The following is a 27,815-nucleotide window of genomic DNA, read 5'->3' on the forward strand; positions in this document are numbered from 1 at the left end:
CTTGTCAAAGAGAGAATTATTGCTCCTTGGTCCTCAAACATGGGGCCGATCTCTCAGCATGAGAACACGCAGAAGAGTTAAAAAGACTTTTCAAAAGACTGGCCCTGGGCCTATTTTTTCATATCTTAAGAATTCACACAAAGATTGATGAAAAGTGGATGCAAATGATCCTGAGAGAGGTGGGGGGATTACAGAACAAGCCCACATCAAGCTTCTCAGAGCTCTCACATCTGAAGGCCCTGATCTGCAAAAAAGCCTGGCTTCTCTGGCTGCCAGCCCTCTACACACTGAACTGTGAGCTCCATTCACTCGGTCACCAGCGTCTCAAGGTGACTTTGGCGTCTTTGAAAAGGTTTGTGAAGGAAACAGCGGCGGACGACTAACTCAGTTATTCCCATAGTTAGCTTCTGCCCTCCACATCAAAAGCAGCTGGGTGCTGGGTGCATCACCTTGTACATTCACATCAAATGCACATCCTGATTAGTGTTGAAAAAGTGGGATATTCCAACAAAACATGCTTTGATTTTTCAAGGCATCTGAAACATTTCGGCTCAAAAGCAAAGAATGTAATATCCTTATACTATTCTTGAACTATTTAATAAGCATATAAAATAGAAGTTCCAACTACGGTGTCAGCTATAACAAGCATCTGCAGGATGCGTCCTCAAATGCACGCACTTTGACTCAAAGGGCACTCAAGTTTAGAACTGGATAGCAGGCATCCATCTAAACAACATTTTTCTCCAGAGTGAGTTGAATGTTTTATGAGGAAAAACTGAAGAGAAACACAGGCACACAAAAAAAAGGTGCTCTTTGATAAAGATGCACAAGTGGAAGCAGAGCAGAAGAGGCAGCAACAAGAAAAAATATATCTCTGCTCTGATAGCCCGTATCAGTCAGCCTCTGTCAACCTAATAAGAACATCATGGTCAGACTGTGATGGCTGATAGCAGGGCTGCTTGATTAAAAACAGGCTGTGTTTCACACTAGCATCGCGGCTAGCCTCTGAGGTTCATTTCCTTCCGCGGGGAGCAGGAGAAAAGCTTGACACGAACGACACGTCCAAACAACCTGTGAGAGGCAGAGAAGACAAATGAACTGGCAGTGACATTGCGGAGCTCCTTTGGGCTTTTACAAATGACTCCTCATATGCCTCCCAGTCGTGGCATATGTCTGCACCGTGTTTAATGAGTGCTTCGGATATGAGCAGAGTTCAATAACTAATGAAAGAAGAACCTTGTTCTCTTATTATAGCCCCCATGCCTGACACTAAACATTGTATAATGCATTGGAAATGGCTGCACACTGACACACACACAAAAATGAGTTCAAAAAATTCATTTGAGCGACCCAACAGCGCCTATTCCTCTTTAATGTGCGCTGGGATCATTTTCTGGGTACAGAGGCAAGAGGAGACACTTAATTAACACGGCCTACAACAACACCAATCAATAGTTTGGGTGTACGCTGAGCACCAGCAGAGTCAGGAAGCTGCCTGCCGACTGAAGGCCTTTTATGTTTTCCCTCACACTTTTGTAATTAGCTGAAAATATGAACATGAGCAAAGCCTGCCAACACTGCAACATCAAATCATTACTCACGATGCATTAAAATTCAACACCTGTCAGCCAAATGTGCGAAAGGTAAAATCAAGAGCATTTGAGGAAACTTAAATTCACCATTAACAGCCCATTTTACGCTTTAGGAATATCAGATTAACGCTGAGCCTGACTGCGTGGCCATTTTGGTGAGAGATGTAATCTGTCACTTTGAGATCATGTCTTGCTTTTGACCTTCAGCACATCATGCTGTATCATATAGTCTGGGGAAATAGAAAGAGTGGTATGTCAGCCCCCATTTGGGCTCATTTATCAACCTGTCCATATGTTGCTCATAGATTTGTGTTTTAAATTCAGAATCATTTATTAACCTTGTTTTCAAAGGTAAACATTCAAACATCCGATGCAGCCATGGCCAGATTTAAATCAGTTTAGTGTTATACTGTATGTAACATTCAAGCATCTTTAAATATCCACAGCTACTGGAGAGGAAAATGTGGAGTGGTGTTGAAATCTACAGATCTACTGCTAATAACACAAACTGTAGCGCCTTCTCACAACTACTTTACATCAGTAAGTAATACCATTCTGATTTAATTACGTTGCACAGCTTTTTGTATACAATATGCTCTTTACAGCTCTCACAACTTCCAGTTGTTAGTGCTCCCTACAGTAAGACTCTTATCTTCCACCTTGTTAAAACTGAAAATGTAAATTGCAGTTTGCAATACTAATGCATCAAACTGACTTAAAAACCCTGCTTCAACCCATGCGCAACCAGCGCACATCTAAAAATATGTCATTGCACAACATATTTTGATGCCAATAAACGTAATGCATAAATATGCGAAAAAGAAACAGCTTGTGTTGCTTGTGTCTTGATGTGAGGTAGTGTAGGTGGGGTGATTCAATCTCGATAAACACACTGTTTATCAAATACAAAGAAGATTATTGACATGCTTTCTTTAAAAAATGCATCCATAATTGTTTTTGAATCTACCTAAAAAAGATGTCTGCACCCTCTGTCCATGCAAGGCAGGGTACAGCAGGTAACAGGGGTGTCGGACAAAGAGTACCTGGAATAGTTGAAGAGTCGGCTGTCCCACAAGCTGTGATCCCCTCTGGGTGGAGAGTGAAAGAAACACGAGTCGGAGCCGTCGAATTTGTTCAGGCCGTCCTCGCTGTTCTTGGAGGCGTGGCTGTGAACGACATCCAGCAGCACCACGATGCCCATCGAATGAGCCACGTCGATCAGCAGCTTCAGCTCATCTGGGGTACCGTACCGACTACAAACACACACACGTACAGATTAATATCAGTTCACCACAACCTGACCCCGCCCTACACCATTTACAATTCATGTTGTAAACTTGAAATAAACATAAACCCGATCCTTTTCTCAACCCAAATCTAAAGCCTAATGTCAAAATGACCCTTAAAGGAAGATTGGACAGCCTGTCCTCACAACTTCTTTCTATTTTTCTTTCCGTATTTGAGCATTTAGACCTGATACATAACTGGTAACTACACAAATAAAACAACAATCATGCATACACGTACACAAATACAAGCTTGCATATGCATTTGTTCTTCTTTCCAAGGACTGAAGTATATTTTGTGTGTTATATCAATTTCCCTACCACTTAATCTTCCCGTCTAACTCTAAGGCCTCACGAGAAAACTGCAGCTTAATTTGCCCCCGTCCCAAATATAAACCTGGTTTGTGACTTGTGCGAGGTGATGGCAACAAAACTGTCCTTGAAATTGAGTTTATTTTTCCTTTGACTTCGTAGCGACACAACAGTGACAACAGAATTAGATAGGAATAAAATAATATGTGGTGCATGTAAGTGTAATGAAGTGAATAATTCTGGCTCAGAAAAAAGTCATTTTGAGAAAAACGCCTAAAAATATGTTCTGTAAAATACCATGCGAACCAAAAATGGTCGAAAACAAATCAGTCTAATAGGTATGTATCACCATGAAACACTCAAAGTTGATTACTTACATCAAAACAATTATTTTTCATATTACAAGTTTTTTGATATTTCATGTTAAATGTGCAAGTGAGACCATGTAATTACATCTGCACTAATTTCCATAAATGTCCAGAAAAGAAATCTCCATTAAAATAACAACAAGAAAGGAACATTTTCTTCCCACTAGTCTGAAAGACGACCTGTAGTGTCTCCCCTTAAGAAAACTTTTAAGAGCACACACTGAATTTATATTTTTTAATTAGAGTGTGTGATTCAAATAACCACAAGAATATTGAGCAGTATATGATTTCACTATCTCATGATCTTCATCTTGGATCATTTGTCTAAAGATCATCCAGTTCAACCACACTGTCAAGAAGACTTCCTCGGATATTTTTTATTTGATATATTTTATATGACACCATAACTCTTCAATAGTCCTTTAATGCTCGTTAAAAGGGTCATAAAGAAGAGACTGTGAAACTCTCAGGGCACTGCACAGAGCGACTTTATGTATGCATACAAACACACACTCCTCATATTGTCCAATAACATCCCTTCTGTCCTCCCAGCTATCATTAGATCAACTTCCTTGCAGAACAGGACACAAAGTGACAGTCTTACCCCGCTTCCCGCTACTCAATCGCTCAGGTTTTAAATGACACTGAGAGATCAATCATGGGTGAAATTACACTGTATACATTACACTTTGGATTTATACTCTACCCTAAGCAAAGAAGAAGGACTCTGAAAGAAGATAAATACTGAGACTAGTCCAACTTTATCTACGGCTCCCTCCGCTCTCTGGATTAACAGCAAATGTATTTACAGAGAGATTATTGCTGGTGTCAGACTTCCTCACCTTTGATTTGAGGTGACGATTTCTAAAAAAAACTGTGAAGTTGCTCACTCAGTGTCGTCTTCCTGATCAACCCTCCCAGTAAACACCATTTCTCCAGGACTATTTACAGTTGTATTAAACGGCAGATACTGCAAGTGACGGGTAAAGTTGTGTGAAAGAGAAATAATAAAGTTTATCTGGTTAAAAAGAAAAACACTAAGAGACTGCATCTCAGTAACCAGGACCGAGAGGAGAGAGCACATTGCACCAGTTTGAGCTGGCCTGCACTGCCTTCTTATAACATTTTGAATTTATTATAAATTCCTCCCTCTTATATAAAAGGCCTTTAATGTGCTCGAAGCAAGCTACATTGCTAACTCCCTTGTATACTACTTGACTTCCCGAACACTGTGATCATCTGCTGCTGGTTTATTGGAGCAGCAGCTAAAAGAAAAGGAGGCCTTTGTCAATTACGCCCAAAAGCTGAAGTATAGAACACTACATACAGTACAGATGTAGGTGGAGACAGCTCACTAAATATTTCATCCATATCTATATCTTATATATCTTTAAAATTTTAGGACCTTATTTACACCCTTGACACACGGTTGAGCTTGAGCACCAAGATGGGATGCAGGCTAACACTTTTGGCTTAGCAGCTACAGTAAAGATTTTAACTTAAGGGTTTAAATAACAAGTTTTCAAATCAATTCAGGATCTCAGGGCTTCTGGAGACTTGGATAACATCAGACGAGCTGTATGGAGCCATTTCATGTTTGGGTTTTTTTTGGTGTCCCCAGCTACTTCAGTTCTTTAGGAGAATGCTGCATTGCAGTTTTGCTGTGAAGCTCCAGAAATGTTTTGTGGACAACAAAACTTCACCTGACTTTCCGTTGGCATGAGGGTGAGTGAATAATGGATTTTTATGTTTGCGTGGACTTATTCTTGAACAACCCAGGTCCGGGAATTAAATTAGAAATGGCATGTGTATTGACCACTGGGAGCAACAAACGGGGGATGAGAAGATTCACTGCATCACTTTGTTTAAATAATAGACGACTAAAATAGGCAGTCAACAACGTCTTTCAGCGTGGTAATACGGAAGTGGTGATGATTGAATATTGCCTCCCACATTATGCGACATGCACACTGGCTCGTTTTAATCAAGCGTCTTCTGAATCGCTTGATTAACGCAGAGGAGTGGCAGACACTGCCACTAACAATGAAAACTACAACACAGGCAGGTAATTATAGTATGCAAATAAATCGAATGGCTAATGCGAACCTTTTTTGGAGATATATTATAAATAGTACTGAATGTATGAAATATAAAGATTCTAACTTTAAATTCTTCACATACATTATTATTATTACACAACAGCAAGTAAGTTAGAAGTAAGCTCGTACAAAACATATAAACCTCACTGTGAAATTAACAAACATTTACCTGGAAGCAGCAAAGAAACTTGTGACCTGATATCCAAAGCTTGCATAGTAGGCATGCTCCATGATCGCCATCAGCTGAATACAATTGTAACCTGAGTACAGAGGGCAGAGAGAGAGAAGAAGAAGAAACAGGGGAAGAAACATTATTCCATTTCATAAAAAGCTTCTTCTCAATTTCATGTGTTCAGAGAGTTCCTATCAGATATCTGAACCACCTATATGTAACTGATGTAAGTATTTCAGGGGGATTATTCTCACCATCTCCGTATTTCTTATGATTTTTCTAAAAACAACACCTGCTGTGTAGATGATTTCCCAAACAGTAAAAAAAAAAAAAAAGCTAATAATAATTCTTACGACGTTGGCCACACGGGAAGTGCAAGTTGTTTCTGACAGCATTAGCTGAGAAGTCTCTGCTGTTGTAGTGTTTGGCCAGATTAATTTAGCTCAACAAATATCTGGAAACATTACGTCTGAATAGCATTTGACCCGTGTCAGTCATACAGTATATATGAGCTCCAGGCATTTCCTTTCTGACACAAGCCTGAGTATCGTAAAGACAAGTTGTGGCTACAGGGAAACACCAGCTATCAGAGTCAGGAGGTCATGTACAACATTTCAAAACGACCTACGAAAACTGCTTCTATGAATAAGAGAACAACAGGCTTTTAAACTGCCACTGAGCACTCCAGAGGGAGGCCCTGCGGTTTTTCACTGTTGTGTGGAGCAGATTTATTTATTTATATCGCAGCTTCTTTTCAGGCTGGAGAGAGAAAAAAAAATGTTGGCTTCTGAAGGATTGTGACAAAGCACTGGGGTGAGAGGAAGTCTCTCTTTTTTATATTTATATATATACTCTCTCCACAGTCAAGAAAATGAAATGGCAGGCAAAGGCAGCCGTCACTAGAGACGGTGGAGTTTAGCCTCCCGGAGAATCCTATTGTGCAGATTCCCTCTGCTGCTGCAGGTAGATTCTTTGACAGCATTTACTCTGGCAGTTTCCTTCCCCACTAAGCAGGATGACACAACCAAGGAAACAGCATTTATCAGATTGCTCCTGGTTTGCTGTGCCAATCATATCTGTACCTTTTTATAATGTCAGTGCAGCAGAATGTATTTGAATGCAAAATAATGCCGCGTCTCATATGAAAAGATTTCCAAACCAACACAGGGATCTGTTCCATGAGGTTCAAGTCACACTTGAAGCTCGCCGTTTATCATAAGGTATAATGAAAATTAACCAATCATCGAAGCAGACGAGTCTCATGTGTAATCAGAAGATGCAAGAAGCTGCTCACAGGTGAAAGCATAGTGATCATTCTTTGAGTATAACTAATCATAATTACAGCTTCAATCAAGCAGCAATATGTTTGATCATTTTCCATCATGGCAACAGACCATTTATAAACATGAAATAATGATAATCTAAGGCAAATTTAAAAAAAATACAATTTGTGGTTTACCGACAGTCGGGCTGACATTTGCCATCAATAAAGTTGTGCTGCTAGTATAGAATACACTTCCACTGTCATCCACAAGTTTTCATTTCATATAATAATTAATTAATGTTATGAATTGTTTTTTCTTTTCTGTGCGAACCATTTCTAAAACAAGATTAATTTACTGCTTTTTTATAAAATAGGGAACATTTTGCCATCATTATCAAACGTCATCTGGCTGCTATACTAACTTCACAGAGATTAGATACATATTGTCTTAGATATGAAGGAGAATGTTTACCGTAGAGTTGATAGCCAAAGTTGCCTGATGAATAGTTGTTGTTTTTTTCATACAGATTTCAAATATGGGAAAAAAATCACAGCTCTGTTTATAAATATTCAAATACAACAACGGCGTTGCAGCAGTAAGAATAACTTATTGCCTTACAGATATTATAAATCTTTTACCGATACAAGTTGACACCTGTCACAATGTTAAATAAATAAACTGCCTGAATCCTCTGTAATTAAACTGAGAATAGCTGCAACAGCCAGTGACATATAACCAGAGGTTCAACCAATCAATCAGCCCACAGTCAAGTCAAGACGGCTAAAATCTCTAAGGGTTAGACGGAATTAATCAGAACAAACAAATCAGACGTGAGTCAGTATGAGAACAGAAATATAAAGCTGTATAAAAATACTCACTGTTAAATGTATTTTACTGCACTGTTATTTGTTTTACTGAGTGATACGATGTTCAGGAAGACTTGCTCATGATTGGCTGCCTGAGTCAAGATCATGGAAATGGAAACAAGTTGTCAGTTTTGGAGCCATAACTGCTGCGTGGTGTGTGACCTGTGCTGTGGAGCCTGCTTTACAAAACACTGCCCAACGGTCAGTGATCCCTTCAGGTCATGCCAGTAAACAGGATGTTGACTTGCTGATGTGGTTTTGTGCAGAGGGAGTGTGACAGGGTCGTAACTGAAAACGCAGCAACTGGAGGAGCAGCCGCACTCGAAGCAGCATAGCATGTCTGCCGGGTCACAGACCAGTGTAGACAGAGATGGCACAGGACATTGGCAGGTATCAAAAGATGGCTGACAAACCCCTTAATTATTGTTTTTCCATCCACTTTCTTGGCTCTGTTTTGGTGTCTAGAGAGGCATGTACAAACATCAACTTAATGCTTCATTTCCTCTCTGTTCTTGGCTGGAGAAGATACAAAATATTCTCAAGTTGAGTCAACAAAAGCCCTGACTGACACTTGGATGAAGAGGATCACAGCTGGATGATTGCTGCGTACCACTTACAGACCTGAGGAGCTGACAAAATAAGATCGAGGCCAGAAGGGAAGAGAATAATCTGATGGAGATAATACGGCCTCATGTCTTACCCAGGTCTTTGATACGAGGCAGCACATTGGTTGTGAAGTTGCTGTACGAGGCGATGGTACTCTCAGGTGAAGCGATGCCCACGTGGGCCTCGTATATTCTCAGACTCGTGGGCTTCTTTGGCCGAGGATGGATGTGCTGGAGAGGAAACCAGAATTGGACAGAAAATCATCATCTTTTCCTCAAAACTGCTAAAAATACAGTAGGTGAGTAATTATGAGGACACAGTGTGGGTTTTCTGGGTCTCTGTGCACCGATATCTTACCACAGAGGCTGATAATGGCTCTGCACATGTTAAATATTAAACGATCTATGATTCAGTGTCTGTGTTACACAACGGGAGAGAGGGATTTGCTTTATACATAGAACCAATTTCCTGATGGCTACCCACCAGGCCTTGTGAACCCACTATTTGAAGTACATGATTGAGCCACTTGTAAATAAAGCGAATATACTGCCAGTAAAGAGCGCTCCGCTAATTAAAATGGTGCCAAATAACAAGCGATAAAGAAAAGCAAGGTGGTCTTTAATAGCCTCTTATTGTTTTGCTTGTGCACACTCATGCCAAGGACGTCAAGTAGCATTGAGACACATTCAGACCCTCTCAAATCAGCAGCGCCAAGCACCCACATTAAGAGGGGCCATAAACACCTGTAGATACGAGATTTCAGGCCAAATTTAAATGGATGTACTGTGTTTCTCACCAAGCAAACCCAACATACAGTCATTCCAGTGGCACAGCAGAAGAGATTAGCTGGAGAAAACATTTAAATTTTGCCTTCAAACTATGACAGTTGTGATGATGTTTTTTTTATGCTCGGGTGTTTTTCAAATCCAGTTTTCACACAGGTTTGAGTATACATGTTTTAACCAAAGCTCCGCTTGTATTTAAACGCACAGTATGTCATTTCTGGAACATGTCATGTTGATTTATGTTTAGTCTCGTTGATGTAACACATTGCACCTTGAACAAAATGAAAGATTTCTGTTTGAACATTGTTGGAAACTTTTAGGATACTGTAAGTACGCAACTCAACAAAATATACAACAAAGGTCTAGTCGTTTTTAGACATTATAATGCAGAGATGTTACATATTACATTTTTTAAAAAATATATGAATAAAATCAATCAAAATTCCCTTTTTTGAAAAGTAAAATATTAGAATAATAACTTACAATGTACGGCAGAGGGGGATCCCAGTGAACCCAGTCGTAGATGACAGATTTCTCCTCCTTGCCCACATATTTGGCCCAGGGCGAGATCCGGTACAGCCGCCCACCGTCTTTGGTGTGAACGACCACCTGGGAAAATGAGACAAATGAGTGTTGTGTTATAGCAAGGGCAGTTAAACAATGACATACAGAGGGGTCATTCAAAAGACACGAGAGGCATTTTACATAAGCCGAGAGGACGTGCCCCCCACGTCTAATAAATGGACACAGGATACGGACCACATGATTCACATTGTAGCAATGGAAATATTGATTAAAAAGGATTGGTGATAAAGGAGAGTAAAGTAAAATGGAGAAGTGCTACAAAAGTGAAAACATAATTGCAAAATAGAAGAAAAAAATCAGCCAGAAATAACAATCCTCTTGTTTATGAGGTCTGGCCACAAATCATTGGAGGCTTCACGGTCCTCTGTGACTCCTGCATGTTTCTGTCCGTGGATGTATGCGATTTTAAAGTCAGCATTTATTTACATCTTCCAGCCATGAGATGCTAACATCATAAAACTGTGCTGTTACTCCTCATCCATTATACAGAAAAGATGGTGCAGATTGTTCAACCAATAAACCAAACATTTTTCAGTGTGTCAACATGAAAGCCGCCCGTCTTACAGAAGCAGCTCCCTGCGCTCCAATGTAAATCTCTCAGCTTTGAGACCATAATAGCGGGCCCCCGGACGCACTAAAGATGTAATATGGTGTGGAGGACAAAAAGCTCCAGTATTGACCACAATATGTGTTGTGGTGAATCTGGATTCAATGGTAATTATCCTGTGTTTTATTTCTGTGAGCATCTCCTCCGTTGGTTTTAACACAGCCTCTCGCTGGCCCGTCTTGAGAGGAGAGCAATTTAGAAAAATAGGAAATCTAAATCATTATCCTTGGCCTCTCATCTATTATGTCTGCAAATGGGGACTGGAAGGGGGTCAAATAAGTATAGTTTGGAAATCTAACTAACAAGTTACTTTGCCTCCATCAGTCAAATAAGAAAGGAGAAAGCCAGCGTGAGAGTTGGACAAAGCCACTAAGAAATCGATCCTGTAGTGTTACCCGCAGTATGTGTTCACCCTGTTTTGCTCCCTGCAGAAACAGGCATTAGAACCCAACTAATTCTGGCTACTGTTGTGAAGTAATGACTGTTCCAATGCCAATTGCCTGCAAGCCGTTGGCCAGACCCCCCTCTGGGGTTTTTTCATTATGGCCAGGCCACCTGGGGGTTAGCTGCCTGGCTCCCCTTATGACATGCTTCACAGTTTATAGGATTAGGAAAAGATAGTTGGATAAATGGACTGGCATAAAGCCTGAGAGAGCGGTGGTCCTTCAGACAAATTGGCCAGCATTAGGCACATTAAAGAAAAATCAGACTGCTGGGCAGGCTTAGGGGGTGCATGGACAGGAAAAACAACTAGGAGCCAAGCAATATGCGAGAAGTTAGGTGTCGATGAAAAAGTGGGTGTTTGATCGCCTAGATAACACTTTGGTTCACTTCTCAAAAGTCTTGCATATTCTCCACACTAAAAGCATACACTGTAGCCACAAAAGGACACTGCTTGTTTATGGAGACAAATTGGGCCTTGAACAAAGGGGATGGAAGGGCAAGCTGCTCTACACGAGAGTGATTGGAGCTAGGCTTGAGCTTCCACGAGGGAGTGCTGTGGAACTAATTCTAAAGTGGAGCTCACAGCAAGACAGCCATTCACAGGCAGCGGGGGTGCACAAGGAAAGGCCAGGTGCCAGCGTTTCCATCTGCTTCTTATCGTCCTTAGACTGACCTCCACTGACAATGGGAGCTGGGCAGCCTGTCCAGGGCGCAGGAGTGTGCCAGCGATGACCCGGTCCCAAGGAGAGTGGCGCCACGATGCCATCCATTCCACGTCTGGCATCTCATTTCAGGATTATTTCTCATCCACGCTGTTTGCTTGGGAGACAATGCATAATGGGGGGTGCGTCTTTTGCATTTAACCCTGATGAATTATTTACTAGAGCTAAAAACCAATCATCTACACCCACCACGAGCTGTGTTGTGCACAGACAAACGCGGCACATGTCCTGAGGGATACCTACCTGCAGACGGGAGCCCAAATAAAAGCCATCAGTCGGGCTCTTCAGGTGTATCTACCCTCCACTGTGCAGATTGTGTACATACAGTAATCTCCCGTCTGTGCGCTGTGAGCATGGCATGTTGTTGACAGCAACACGCCAGCTTTTCACTTGGTTCATGAGACACCACACATGACAGGGGATCTCCCTGGTACATTACAGTGACAAGTCCTCGCACCGCCGCGGCAAGACGACACCTACTGAGGGCGTGAAAATAGGTATGAAGATGTTCTGTTGTCTACCTTGAGTTTGGTGTTGTGATCCACAGCTGGAGACTTGTCATGCCTGGGCGGCAGAATCAGTTCCCACTTGCCATATTCTTGCTTGGTGTAGGGATGGGAGAATTTGTCCCAGTTATCTATAGGGGAAGCAAACACATCAAATTAATTGGTTAACAACACAAAGCCAAACATCGGTTCTGATTAGCTGCATCCTGATAGAGTAAAGCCATGTGATCGTAAACGCCTATGACAGAGCAGCTCAAGTCAGTACATGAATCTGTCTCGTTTCCTGGTGTTTAAATATAGTTTAAGTGGAACACATTATAACACAAGTTTTATTTTTGATTATTCGATTTATTTTTACTTTTATAACACAACAGCTGCTTTTCAGTTTTGTAGCTGATGGTGACCAAATACCTTTTGTTTTTTATAAGCCATACATAAAAATATGACCTATGCAAGAGTGCACTCTGTTTACTGCTTAATACACTACAGGAGGCTGTACTGTACAAACTACCTCAGGGGGGACCAAATGCCGCTAGGTGGAACAAACTGTAATCTGCACTGCTGTCTGTTCAAAATAAATGAAAGGAAACCTAGTAGTTGGGAGGTACATACCGAACCGTGACTTCTGTGTACCGTTACACCCCTAGTTATGGTGTAATGAGCTGTGTTTGTAGTTACAGTAGCACCTACATGACTGTACGCCTGACAAACTGGTACAGACCTGGGATTTGTATTTACGACAGTGGTGCTGCTTTAAGTACAAATCTGGAGTACTTGAGTATTTTGATCTCATGTCACTCCACTACATTTCACAGGCAATTATGAAACTAACTAACCAACAGCTTTAGTAACTCGTTACTTTACAAATGAAGCTTATAAATGTTTAGTTATAAATCAAACTGCCCCACAGTATGTGCACATACAGCTGAAACGATTAGTCCATACATCAAATCAATGACTGACAGAAAGTGAATCAGTAACTATTCTGTTTAACGCTGAAGTCATGCAAAAACATTTCATGGTTCCAGCTTCTCAAAGGTGAAGATTTGTAGCTTTTCCTTGTCATTATTTTCATAGTTTTTCATTTATTTTGTAATAGACTTGAGGTTTGGACTATTGCTTGGAGAAAATGAATGTGTCGCTTTGACTCGGTGTAATTTGTGATGTAATTTCTCACACATTCAGCAGGTTAATGCAGAATAAAAGCATTATTTGTAGTCCTGTTTAAGATTGTTCGCAATGAGCTCCCACTCAGCCAACTACAACAGTAGAAATCTGCTTTTACATTAATGCTTGAGCAGAAGTCAAAGCTGGTATTTGACAACCGGCGAATGAGATTCAACACCACTAACTGGACTTGAGACTACTTGAACATTACCCTTAAAGCCTGTATAAGTGGAATATAAATGTGATAAATAGCTTCTTATGATTAATTTAGCAGTCCTTATTTGTTGTTATTAGTCTTTTTTTTTATTTTACAAGTGCGAGTTGCCAAAGTCAGAAATGTTTAACTCCATCCACAGGGGCTTTAATTAGTTTGGATTGCATATCAAACACTTAACAGTTTCATTCTTCCTTGTTACAGCAGTGTGTTGCCACTTTGCTCTGCACTTACAGCAGTTTGAGCTGATTTTCACCACTGTGGCTTTACGCTATTTCAATATCCTCCTGTGGTCACAGGGCCTCTTTATTTGTCTAATTTCTGAACTCCATCTTCACACAATTTGTCCCCCTTTCTCTCTCATCTGAAACCTCTTACGTAATTGTTTCTTGTTGTTTTTGGACTCTGCCCCGATCCATCCTGTGACTTTCACAACAGTGACTAAAGCAGCAGGCTCAGTCATCTAACAGAAAAACTGATAAAACACCACTTCAGTGCTCATTGAATTATATCTGTGAGGGAGCACCAGAGAGACATTACATTCATAACCTGCTGATACCACATTACCAGTTGTCATTGAGTGACAGGAATATATTAGGACACAAAACATTTATTACAAAGCAGCCACCTTGGCATGTCAATTTAGGATGTTGTTTTTATTCAGTAATCCATATCTGCTTGCTATTCATGAGCAAAAACAACGGCAGGATAGAAAATGAATCACAGGAGATGCTCCAGAAGTGACCGGGCACAACACCAGCACTTTTCACAGGCAGGCCAAGTCCATTTTTTTTCACAATTTATTTATCTCCCTTTGCTTAAACTCCTTGGAAAAAAGAAAAAAACAGTGCATTATGCATCCAACCTGCACCATATTCATGACTAGGGCTGCTGGGCTGTTTCCACATTTACTATGAAATTGAAATCAAATAATATGACTGAGCCGTGTCAAAATGTAATCTCTCACAGAATTGAATGTTGGAATTGAGCTGCTGCCCAAGGTCCTGGGAAGATAATTAAAAAAGGAAGAGGAACAGGAGGAATATGGAAAGAGCGAACGGCAGCAACAGAACTAACGAGCACAAAAAAATGTGTAGGGACAATAAACAAATTGACAAATCTCCGGTTTGGCACACAGTATCAATCTGAGGGTATTACCATTAGCATTTGCTTTTCTTTATCAACACCTGCAGGGCGTCGCTTCAGAATGGCTGTGGCACCGAGGCAAGTGTTTGTGCTTTAGTGTGGCTTGGCAAATGGTATTTGAATTATGTGCACAGGTCTGAATTCTTTCACCATCCCTCGCGTTAGTCTTGTTTTTTTCGATTATTAAATATTTTGTTTGTCCATGGAGAGAAATATATTACTAGTGGCATGTGTATTAGAGCTCAGTGCATTAATAAAGTTGATAAAGGGAAGAAAAAAAGATAGTAAAAAAGACAGAAAATGACACTGAGAGCTTGTATTACCTTGCATATCTATTTGATAGATGAAAGGAAGTCTCATTTAATCTTGTTAATGATGACAAAAATAAATAATTTTGCTGCACTTTCACAGCCCACATTAGCTGAGAATAACGCTCAAAAGACTATTAACCTGAAATTACTTTCAAAGTTGGGTCCACAGGGAACAGAGATTTCAGTGCAAACACAGAGGTTGCACTCACTCAACAACTTTGCAGGCGATGATGAAATAACCAGCTACTAAAATATTAACAAACACTCCCACATTCAAAAGAAGCCCCTTCAGTATGCAAGTTTATCCTGTGTAATCAATATTTTCCACAGTTCCTACTCCCAGGTCGGTTGATCAAAAGGGCTCCTACCCTTGCACCGCAGTTCACTCTGCTTTTCCTTAATTTTTGCCCCTTTTGTGTTCACGAGTGCAGAAATGTCAAATTTCTTATTTAATGCACCATGAAGATATGCAACCTTTCTGTTTGCACTGAAATCTCTTCTTCCTTTTTGGTTCCAACAGTGTATGTAATTTCATATTAAAGCAGCATTTCCTTTTTAGGAATCTGATTCGTAATTGCAAATTGATTGTTATTACTAAACAAGTATGAAGCATTCTTTGATCTGTCTGCTTACTGCATGCTTCTACACAACAAGGGCACCTGCTGCTCTAAAACAAAGGGGGCTTTCTAATCACAAAGACTCTCTATTTTACAAATTAATTGATAGCAAAAAACTAAGTAACGCTGAGGTCAGAGCACCAACTTTCAGCTTTAATTTCAGGGTGTTCACATCCCTATCAGTGTCATGCATGTGGGGATAATAACTGAGCTGTGAAAAAACTGAGTGGAAGCTTTGGGGAAACAACCTGGACTGCTGACATGTTGTTCAGGAGCTGACACTTCTCCTCCTCAGGCTACTTACTGAAGTCACCGGTCAGGAAGAGGGCCTCTGCAGCCGGAGCCCACTCCTTAAAAAACAGGCTGTTGTCAGGCTGTCGCTGCACGCCGAAGGTCCTGTAGCTGCGTGTGAACTGGTCAAAGCCTCCTTCTGCCTCTTCCAGCTGGAAAAGCTGCTTCTGTAGCAGCTCATACCTTCAATACACAGGGAACACACGGAGCTGTATGAATTTAATGGAAAACAATTGGATACACAATAATTCAGATACATGCAATGTATGTATAAGTGATTGTTTTTTGTTTGCATCAAGCTGTTTCTCTGCTTCTACTTCAGTGGCCATGCTCCTCCATTTCCCAGAATGCTTTTTGACAATCCTCCTGAGAGAATCAACTGCAGGACTGTTAGCATGGACAGCGAAACAAAAATAGAAACTGAGATAACTGTGTGAGGGTTTCTTCAGCTTTCCCTCCGCATGACTGCTGAATGTCAGAGTAAATATAGAGTCTATATATATATAGGGTCCAGGCTTTGAGGATTTGATTCAGACGTATTGACACAGCACCTGATGTTAACTGTCGTTTCTTTCAAGGATTAATTGTTAATGTGAAATATTCATGCAAAGAAATAGTTTACATATAAAAACATGGTTTACCACGCCTTCACTTCCAACACACAGCTACTACTCTCCACAGGAGCGACAATACAGTGGAATAATAATGATATGTTGTTTTTTTGTGCTGGTAAGTGCTTATAATCGCAACACAAGATGCACACACATGTCCGAACATAACAAATTAAAATGACTGGGCAAGAAGATATAAATCAGTAATTACAACTAATGCTACCATTACCGGGCAAAGCGGCGGCTCTATTGTATCCTGTCAGTGTTATTACTTATTATTATAGTATAGTTTCGAAAGCAATTTTCAAGATAATTGGTCTCAGTCAAATGTCACTGCAACACAACAAAAAAACATTTTTTAAGTAACTAAGTACATTTATTCATTTCTGTGTAATTGACAGACTTAAATTTAATGGACCCAGTTTGTTGAATAGTTTGGAAACTTAACGTGGAGTCCTTTTAGACAGGCATTATGAATTATGATGAATGGAGACAGGTATTCAGGTAATGAACTGAGCTGTAATACAAACATAAAAAGCACTTTCAAAGTGCCCTGTGGAGTTTCCTGTAAACAAACGCTGCAGTAAGTTGCAGTTTCTCACTAAAATAAATTGAGCGTATCCTCAAGGTTTAACAAGGATGCACATGGACTTCCCCTTACGATATTTGCAAACCCTTTTTTGTTTTAAGCATTTAAATGGTGCATTGTTTACTATCTTGCAGTGTGGGACACTGCTGCATCACATGTGTCTCACACGAGGCTGCAGCGGTGCATCATCTAGAGATTCAGAGTCTTGCCTATGTTTTTCTGTGTGTTTTTGTCTGTGTGCCATTATCTGCAAAAATAGACTTGAAAACACTTATACTGACAGCATTTCACAACAGTTTCAAAATCTATGTCTGTAGAATATGTTGCAGACATGAAAAGAATATATATGTTAGGAAGAGCAGCATTTTTTTGGTTCTGTCTCTTATTCTTTCTCTCTTTAAACTGTTGTTCTACAGAAGAATCTGTTAAATAACATTTAATGTCTCAGATTAAATAGTCGAACTCCTGCCAGAGGATTTGACACAAATGTAACTGTTTAAATATGTGTGAATGTGTGAAAGTGTTCCTTTGTTTGCACATATCATGAGCTTTTCCAAAATACTGCAACGACCATGCAGTGTCGCACTGCACAGTGCCACATCTTAATGTTTCCATGCTAACGTTATCTTTGAGGTCCTACCTCAGGATGCAAACCTGCCTCGTCCCCTCAGGAATGTGTGACTAAAGGCATATCCTGAGAGATAAACCTCTGTCTGTTACCTTCAACTGGGAAGGATAGACTAACTACTTTGCAATTTATCTCACTTAAGTTCCTGCAGCCAGCTGGTGTCCATATCAGATTCCCCCCGGTACAGGAAGCCTCTTTCAGCCAGCTGAGTTAAGTGCACTCTCCCCTATAGCCCTGAAGCCAAGCTCAGACTGGCCTGTGAATGCCCTGGGGCTAGTCATGATGGGCTGAAGTAACAGCGCGATTTCTCAGCAGCTGCTCCCTGTGTTGAGCAGAGTGGATACAGGCAGTGCTTGCCAAATGTAAACCTTTAAAGTCCGACCAATGCTGCCACATGCCTCCTTTGCCACTTTGTCACCATTTCAAGAATATGTTGAAAGGAAGGACAAAGGGAGAATTCACATAAGGGCAAAGCTCCACTGCCACAGTATTAATAGGCATGAAAGTCATGCCTATGATTATAACAAATGAGTTCCAGAAGGTTGGACCTGTGGGAATAGGGAGCCAAAATCCTGTATTGATGCAGTATTCACTGCACATCCCTTGTGTCTGTTTCCACTTGAGATTGCAGCAAGGAGGCAAGATCAGACCACACATCACAAATGAATTGTGCCACAATTCATTTCAGGGAGTCATTAAGAGGGTTGAAGCTATAGGCAAAATCAAAACTTTGATTTATTTTCCTATTATTAATAATCAGACTGAAGCTGTCTGCGAGCACCCTCGCTGTCCTCTCTGCCCTTATCTACAAATTTTAGTTTGATGAAGTTGTCACTCTCCTTCTCCTTCATCCTGGCACTGTCGCCACATCTCTACACCTCACCTCCGTTTTTCTAAGTTACAGTTCTGCAGTTTACTACGGTATCTAGCGTGACACTGCACGTGGTATCCATAGGCAACAGGCGATAACACACTCTCCCATCAAGCTGCAAAGAGCAGAGCCTCAGAGTGTGACCATTCCATCACATATGGCAAGTCTTTTTTCTCCAACACTGGCCCTGAATTCCTAATAAACCCGAGCCAATGACAGAATAGGAGAACTGGCGCTCAATGCCTCACTTTGTCTTCCTCTCTTTAGTTAAAGCCATCGGAAGCTATGACTGCTATTCTGCCAACTCATGTATTTGATCTAGTAATTGTTAAGTCAAGATACAATTACAACTGATGTATGTGATTACATGAGGTAAACAAATTAAACAAGAACAAGAAAGACTGAAAATGTGTTACTTACTTACATTGAACAGCATCTATTTTAAAGAAGAAGAAAAATCTTTTTTTGGTCACATACAAACATACTGTAGTGAAACCCATCCCTGAGGAGCAGTGGGAAGCCATCATACAACACCTGGGGACCAACTCCAGCCCCAGACCTTAGGTTAATCCAGTGCCACTGACTACTATATATGTATTTGATGGATGGGGAGCCGGAGCACCCGGAGAAACCCCACACAAGCACGGGGGAACATGCAAACTCCACAGAGAAGTCACCAAAGTCAGAAAATTTAAACTCTGTCAAGTCTGTCAGTAAAATATGAAAATGTTATATATTAATGTGAAAGTCCTTCAGTCCTTCTGACACCATAGTTTTTTCCCATGTTTGATAGTTAACCACATGAAAGACTCTCTTACGTGTTACACTATGACTCTGCTATGACATAAAGAGGTGCAGTATGGAGGGTGTTCGTTACATGTGACAATAATCAATGTTAAAAGTGATTCATTAGTACTTGGCAATCTCCATTAATAATATATTTTAACCTGCATTTATATTTTTGGCCACTTGGGGCAGCAGAAACAACTTTCTAAACAAACGATTATTATCGCTGTCGATTAATCTATTTATTATTTTCTCAATTAATTGATTAGTCGTTTGGTTACTCTCTGTGGCCGACCAATCACTGCTGGGTGAACGCGTCACTAGGCGTGCGCCGCTTGTGATGTTTTCCAGGAAAGTTGCCACCGACACCCAGTGTACATCTTTGGTATTACAGCAAATGCACATTATACTTACTAACAGTCCCAGCGGACACTGAGCTCCATTGTCATTCATTTGGAGTCCTACTACTCTCCTCCTGACTAATATAAATCCAATTTCCACTTCTATTTTGGCTCTGTTTTACTCCCTACCAACTCCTGACGGGAACATCCGGCCCTTTAGCCATTTCGCATTGGGCAAGAAGCCTACAGGGGGTTAATCAGAGTTTTTGACTGAAAATAGCTGCCTGCTGTGGCTATAATCGACACTGATGAGAGCAGTGAGACTAAACCAAAAATACAAAAGGCTGAGCACCGTGAAGCCAGAATAATAAGCTATGACAGACAGGAAATGCTGCATAGATCAGAGAGAAATGGACAATTGGACAAAAATTAGCTCTGGCTTCGTCAGTACGAGCTACACCTATTAAATGCACCTGGTCATGTGATCTATTGTTAATATAAAAATGTTGATTATGAAATACAAAACATTACAAGATCAGCCTAATACATGCCTGAATTTGATGAAAGAAGAGACTGATTACCACTTCTGAATAGAACAAAGCATTATTACAGTTCCTCTAAGAAACACTGCTGCTCATTGTCAGGTAGTGCCCGACGAGAGACACGACTAATCCCTGTAGCCAGAAATTACAAAAGAGTTTTGTCCTATCGCCTATTTGGTGGTAATGGAGCAGCAGGAGATTATAGATGTGAGTCACAGATTACAGTCCTGGCTCTCTTATCTCGTGGTTTGGGGAACTGTTCTTTATCTACAAAGATGCTGGAGAATATATCATACGCCTCAACGGAGAGATTACTCTTATAGATAGTATTGCTCACAGCAACATTGTAAGTGACACACATCAACCGCCTGTCCAATCAATGAATTAGTTCAATGTCGAACAAAATCTTCTCAAACTATCAAGTCAAACCAACCATTCTCAGATCTCGTCAGGTGTTAAAGTTTAGTAAGACGGCAAACGTGGGAAATGAGTAGAAAGCTCTCCTACAAGAGAAGACCAAGGCTCAGAAGGCACAAGAGAAAGCTAATCAGCTGGCGAATGCTCTCCTAGAAATCAAAGCTAGAGTTCAGGAGGTGCTGGAGAAGGTGTGCCAGCAAAGATCTCATTGATGAGACAGCTGAGGCTCAAAGGGTGCTCGAGATAGCAGAGCAGCTGGGGGTCACTCTCTTGAAGAAGAGAAATGAGGCTCACAAACAGCTGGAGTAACTTCACTTCAGAACTGAAGCACTGTGAGGAGCAGCAGAAGAACGATCATCTGCAGATACAAGAGGAGACGAACTTCCTCCTCGGGGGCCAAAGAAGAGGTCAAACAAACCCTGCAGGACACAGAACCGGAGAGGACAAAGAAGCAGCACAGCATGATGTCCAGAGTGGATGATCCGGGTTCCAAGAAGAACAGTGGGATAGCCAAGCTCTTTCCATGTCTGGCTCCAACAAAGGAATACCAATAGCACCATTTCACCCACAACATTCTGTGGCCGGAGGATCTCTATTGGTACTGTCCTCGGAGGGTTTGTCTCATTTACTAAATGTGTTTATATATAAGGTTATAAGGTTAAGGTTTGCTGATGAGTTCTATTAAAAAACTTGGGCTGGGTTGAGAACCTTTACTTAAAGGATAACTACCGTCTTTTACAACCTGGACCTTATTTCTAGCATAAAATATGATGCTTTACTCACCCAGATAACTTTGGTGTCATTTGGCGTCGTTCGGACGAAATTAGATCCAGTGGAGCGCCGCGTATATCCATATAATGCGAGTGATCCGGGCACCGAAGCGCAGCCTCTATGAGCATTATCTGCCACGAAACTAGTTCATTTCACCAATATTTTGTTACGATACGCTAGTGCTATTCCCCTCTGAGTCTGGGCTCGTCTGTTATCAACATCCGGGGTCTGTAGGTTGACCTACTACCTCTGACCTGGAAGATGTCATCTCTGAGCTGTGCGCGCACCCACGACAGCCGGCTTGTTTACCTGTAGCTGCTACTGCTAGTTTGAAGGATTTGCTGGCGCTACACTGGATCTAATTTCGTCCGAACGACGCCAAATGACACTTAAGTTATCTGGGTGAGTAAATGATAATATTTTTTGCTAGAAATAAGGTCCAGGTTGTAAAAAACGGTAGTTATCCTTTAAAGGTTGAATGTAGGGCTGGGCATTGTCGAATGATATCATCAGCAACAATATCATCATCCATCACAATATTTCACTTTGGACATCATATGCCAATTTGGTAAACATCACCCAGCCCTAGCTGACTTGATTAGACATTCCACAAACCTTCTCTGTCTTATCTTAAAGTTCAATACTTGCAAAAATCTATGAAATACCTGCAGTGTTTCTCTGCAGTTAACATAGTGAGTCTAAAAATTAACTGGCTTTAAGGAGACAAGGATGGAGAGAAACTATAAAACTTGTTCAGACATTAAATAAAAACAAACTTTATGTATCAACAAAAAACAACTTTCCCGAATATAGTCAGGTTAGTTTCAGCCAATTAATTTGGCTGTCAATCTAACTTTAGCCAAAAATACATTTTTCACTTCCTTTTCTACAAAGTTGATCAAATCTTCATCAAATGTGAAAAGAATCTTTGGGCATATTTCTAAACTCTTTACTGACGTTCTGGATATAATTGTTTGGATTCTCCAAAACATTTGATTGTGATGTGCAAATGACTTAGTGGCTACGAAAAAGACAAAGAAAGTGAGTCCTTCAATGCTTTCAAGAACACTTTTAATATCGCAAAGTAGATAAATAATACCTGGATGCTTCTCATCGAGCCAAAGCTAAATCCGATTTTGAAAATGTTGTTGTTGTTTTAGAGTGACTCAATCAATCAAATGGAAGGATTTGAACAACAAAAGAATTAATCAGAGAAATCAAGTCAGTTAAAAGATTTGTTCTGACCCCTCAAAACACATCTATTTGTTCTGTATTTGACAGACTGGATGGGAGGAGGAGAAAAACCTTCTTATCTATTTGGGGGTGGGGACTCAGAGTTTGGAACTTATTATTATACAGTCAGGGTCGGAAAAAAGTCTCTACGCACACTTTTAAACACAGGTATTAGATACGGCAAGGCCATGTAAAGTGTTTGAATGACGCACCATAGAAAATTCAGATCAACTTCACCTACATGTGATGTTTGTTTCTTATTTTGAGGTCATATCTCGACTAATTTACAGTCACAGTTGAGTCATGATTATAATCCATTTTTAAAAATCTCCCCACGGAGCAGCTGAACTCTGTAACCTGTTCATACACTCACTGTTAGACAATCGGGCATCTAAATTTAGAGTGAGTGTTCAGGTCTGTTGCTTTGTGTATGACTGATGGCGACAGCTGAAGCACAGAGGTGTCAGGACAGACAGTCTACAACGGCCTGGAGAAACTCGAGTAGGGAAAGCTTTTTTCTCTCTGATCTCAGCTCACCTAAAGAGCTTCCATACTGCCCAGCGGCAAGGTGACTTTCAAATAATGTCATTAAAATACGTCTTTGACTAAGTGCATTAATGAGGCTAAAGAGGCACCTGAACATTTGGAGAGGTTGATTGATGAAAGCTTGAATTCCCTGCTAACCTCGTACCTTTGTTGACACGCACGCAGGTGACAGGAAAACAAATGCTGCCAAGGCAACTTTTAAAGAAGGCGGATAAGACATCCACTCATTATAATACAACAGGTAGGCCTCGTTTCAGCCATTCTAATGAATCACATTAAAGTCACAGTTCACCCCAAAATCAAAAAATACATATTTTTCCTCATACATGTAGTGCTATCGATCCGTCTACATTGTTTTGGCATGAGTTGCCGAGTTTTGGAGATATCCAGCGTAGAGGTGTCTGCCTTTTCTTGAATATAATGGGACCAGATGGCGATCGGCTCAAAGCGCTCAACAGGTATCCACAGACCTTGTTGTGAGCGGTTTCATGTAGGTATGTTTGTCATGTAGTTTCATGTATTTTCCTTTCATATCACCACGCAAAGGGAAGTGTGTATTTATTTATGGACGAGAGGCTAGCTAATAAGCCAACTAACTAACGAGCGTTGCAGCTCCGCCAACGAGGACGACCAGGAGCCTCTTGTCCATGAGTATATGCATGCTTCCTCCTGCGCAGTGATATGTAAAGAAAATAGTTCCAACATGAAATGCTCAAAACGAGGTCTGTGAATAAATCAGGTCATGATTTCTGGAAAGAGACATTATCAAATGTATTTTTTAGCGCCATCTAGTTCCATTATATTTCGAGAGAAGGCCGACATCTCTGGAAGGAACTGTAACTAGTCTTTTTCCCACTCATCTTAAACCTTGTATTTCAGCTCATTACTTTTCAGTTGGTCAGATCACAAGCATCGGCAGTCATCACTTCAAAGTCAATAATCACTTTTGCTTTAAATATATTGCATCACCATCAGAAGCTTAAGACTCATTGCTGTATTTTCACTTTGAAATGAGTTGTGATGACATACTCAAATCTTTGCAAAAACTCTTTGCCGTAATAAGCAGCAGTCCCAATGCTCCCCACTTTCATTTGGTCCAATTTAGGAGATTCATGGTGCCACGAGCTGCAAAATCCTAGCAGCACTTCCTGCAGATTTGCGCAACAGGAAGGGTAAATAATGAAGCATGTCAACAGAGCACTGCTCACTGGGGCTGTAACCTGCGTGCAGCATCAACGGTTGTTTTCACAATCCATCTGAAACTCGCATCCTGATAAAATAAAATGAGAACTGCCTGCAACCACAGAATAATTAATTAGAATGGGGGCTTGAAAATCTGCTGGAGTCATTTTAACTGTCTGTGCATACAGCGGCTGTATCTGGTGTGAACCAAAGTTCAACAAAGCTGAGATGTGGGCAGCCTTGAGCCATGACATGGTGGTGAAATCTAAAGAATCAGTCAGTGTGGTCATAGGTCTCTTTCTGATAAGCCATCTGAATTCTTAGCACTGTGCGGCTCGGCGAGCCCTCAGTGGACTCTGCGTGACACCGCAGCCTGAGAAAGCTCTTGATTTCTATGCCTGTGTTCATTATGTGGTGTTTGGACTCTGGGCCCAGAACACCAGGGGTTTATCAAAAATTAACCTTCACACAGCAGCGATTCTATATGTAAAATAATTTATGTGAAACTTTCATCAGCGAGACAGGTGTTTGAGACTGGTGTAGGGCTTGGTGAAGCCTAACAATCCCAAGCTGTGTCTGAGATTGCACTGACACGCTCATCTCTCTGCGATGCTCGAGCACTGCTCGCATGCCTCAAATACAAAGCAGGGGGTCCTTTACCTGCCACATTAGAGACAAGATCTGACACGGTAATGAAAATGGATTAAACTATATGGCCCCTAAGCAGAGTTTTAAGACCTAGTTTCAGGGACGACTCAACGGTGAGCAGATACTGCAGCAATGTGAGCTGTAGATCATTATCACTCTCTGCTTGTAAGTAAAAAACATCACACTAATTTATTTTATAAAGAAATCCAGCAGGTAAAGCTAATTTGACATGAGGTGGAGAATTGAGCTGAAGAATGAAGCTGCCATTTTGGGAGCCCGATGCTCTTCCATCCAGAAATGAGCCTGCAGGATCTTTCCACAGAGAAACTACTTTTAAGAAATCAGAATTACATTTTCATTATTAACATGAACATTTTGTTGCTACTTATGATTCTGCAAAAACAAAACAAAAATTTTCTAAGTGCACCCCTAAATTTTAGTCCAGTCTGTTTATCAGGTTAAAACCAGAACTCACAGCAATTAAAAAGACACAAGAACCACACAAATAAAGTGAAGTCTAATAAAAACACAAACCCTGAGACTGCACAGTCTATTGACACAGAGAGTGTCTATTTACTTTAGGAGATTAGTGTAGGAGCAAGGTCAATACATTCACCAGTGAAGGACAGGTTCATCTCTGGTCTCTGTTCAGGCGCTGGACTCATTTAAGGACATTTGTTTCTTAAACACGTTTTCGTTTCAGTGCTCACGATAAGTAAATACTTCTCATTCCCTGGAAATATTCAACGTATAATTTTTGCATCCTCTGGGTGATAAAAGTGACCTGAATGGACTAATTAGCAAAACCGATGTTTAAGGACTTCATGTTCAGTCCCTTAAACTTGATTCTATTTAGGATTTTGTGTGTTTTGTCTCTCCTGGGTGCCTATATTCAAACCTAACCCGGGCATGTGAATATCTCTGTCTCTAACACTCTCATAGTCACGTTATAAGGAACTAGGACAACTTGTCAAAAACGTTTAAGGACAACTCCCTATATGAAGAATATGCAGTTCTTTTAGACCCAGCGTGGCTCTCGCTCGACAGTAAAACATCTCAAAGATAGCATCTCCTGGTGAGAACAGCTGTTATATTATTTATCAGAACTTTCCACTTGGTTTGTGGCATAAATGTATGACTCAATTAAGAAAAAGCATCGGGAAAACATATTCTAATCTGGCCAGAACATTTTGGAAACTACTCGTATGTGTGTTTTGATACCATCAACTTTCATACTTTGGCAGAGAAAACCGTGATCAGAATGTGTGGTGGACATAATCCCAGATTAATAAATGTACTACATCCCACACACACACGCACACAAAGTCAGCTACTTAAGACTTCCACCGCAATAATTAATTTGTATGGAGGCCAATTCGAGGCTGAAGGGGAAACGCATGCAGCATGTGAGTACAGCAGCATAAAGTCAATTAATGTCTGAGAGGTTATTTGTATTGCAGAGCCTTTCTCACTGCAAGAACCAAACCAATCAGCTAGAAGAGACTCTGCTCCGAGTTGGATTTTAATCCAATTTTAAAACACATTTTAGTCTAAACTGATGCCTCGATAACCACGAGACAATTGAAAGGAAAAGTCATTACAAAACCAGCTCAGACTGAGCACCAAGGCCAGCAGAGAGCAGAGAGCAGGGGCTGCTGCTGCTGCTGCTGCGATGCTGTGATGCTCCTCCAGCAGCTGGAGAACAACAGACGCTCTCACCACCTCACGACGCAACGTGGACGTCAGCTGACGGAGAAACGCATGCCTGCTCCCCAACTGTCAAACATCGGAAGTTGAGACGTGAGAGAGGGCTTGCTTTCTTCTGCAACTTGTCACATAACATGAAAAAGGCTTCCTGGCAGCGGTTCATTCATTTTGCATTAGCTGAACATTTTCTAAACGCTTATTATTCAGGCGGCTGGGAGAAGAGGGAGCACTGCGCAGGAGAGAGACGCAGCTCTGCGCGACCTCTCCTCATTCAAAATGTCAAACCTGAGCACAGAGTCGAGTCTGTGATGAGTTGCTAAAACCTCTTTTTATCTGTTAGTTTTGTATTTTCATTTTAAGACACACACGCCAGCGCAAAGCTAGCTTCTGCGCGCTTCACCGGGGGCTGATTTGGGCGACACACTGAGCACAAAACCGCAGTTTAGTTCGTGTTTTACCTCCTCTCGAAGTCCTTCTCGTACGTTTTGAGTAGGGGATCCATTTGGAGAAGGTTGTTGAACTCGGGAATTGTAACATTATCCCCTGGCTCTGCCATGGCTCCTTCAGACGAAACCAATCGAGCACCGACCGGATGCGCTGTCAGTGTCACGAACAGAGGAAAGGCATGCTCTGTGTGCGGGCTTTTACAGTCCGGAGACAACAAACAGTCAGGCTGCTCCGCCAAGTCCGTCCCCTTTTAACACGCTGTGTTTGCAGCCAGTCAGAGATAAAAGAGCCGAGCCGTGCGGTGCCGTGACACAGTGCAACTTTAAGATGACAGCAGAGGAGTCATCCGGCGCGTCAGAGGAAGACGGCTCGGATTTGTATGCAGATGTGCAGCTTTCTGTAGGCTGGAGGTCTGCCTCACACCTGTGGCTGTACACAGATCACCTGCTAGAAAACCACAGTGATACACATGTAGGGACACGTGTTGTGTCTGAGCTCAGCAGTGGTCACTTTGACTGATATACCTCCACAAATA

At 41.1% G+C, this 27,815-nt stretch overlaps 1 protein-coding gene across 1 annotated transcript in view; it reads right to left on the reverse strand.

Moving 5' to 3' along the window:
* The window catches only part of gbe1b (glucan (1,4-alpha-), branching enzyme 1b), an 87,968-nt gene extending 60,397 nt beyond the window's left edge, over positions 1 to 27,571 (reverse strand). The window contains exons 1-7 of the mRNA XM_084351476.1: positions 27,292 to 27,571; positions 15,975 to 16,144; positions 12,231 to 12,346; positions 9,835 to 9,960; positions 8,661 to 8,796; positions 5,827 to 5,917; positions 2,636 to 2,845 (exon numbers count right to left, since the gene is read on the reverse strand). Of these exons, the coding sequence (XP_084207602.1) occupies positions 2,636 to 2,845; positions 5,827 to 5,917; positions 8,661 to 8,796; positions 9,835 to 9,960; positions 12,231 to 12,346; positions 15,975 to 16,144; positions 27,292 to 27,389 (947 nt within the window). The 5' untranslated portion in view covers positions 27,390 to 27,571. The remainder of the gene's footprint in view (positions 1 to 2,635; positions 2,846 to 5,826; positions 5,918 to 8,660; positions 8,797 to 9,834; positions 9,961 to 12,230; positions 12,347 to 15,974; positions 16,145 to 27,291) is intronic.
* Positions 27,572 to 27,815: the final 244 nt, after the last annotated feature.

Source organism: Pagrus pagrus, assembly GCF_965226575.1.
Source record: "Pagrus pagrus genome assembly, chromosome: 4".
Lineage (NCBI taxonomy): Eukaryota > Metazoa > Chordata > Actinopteri > Spariformes > Sparidae > Pagrus > Pagrus pagrus.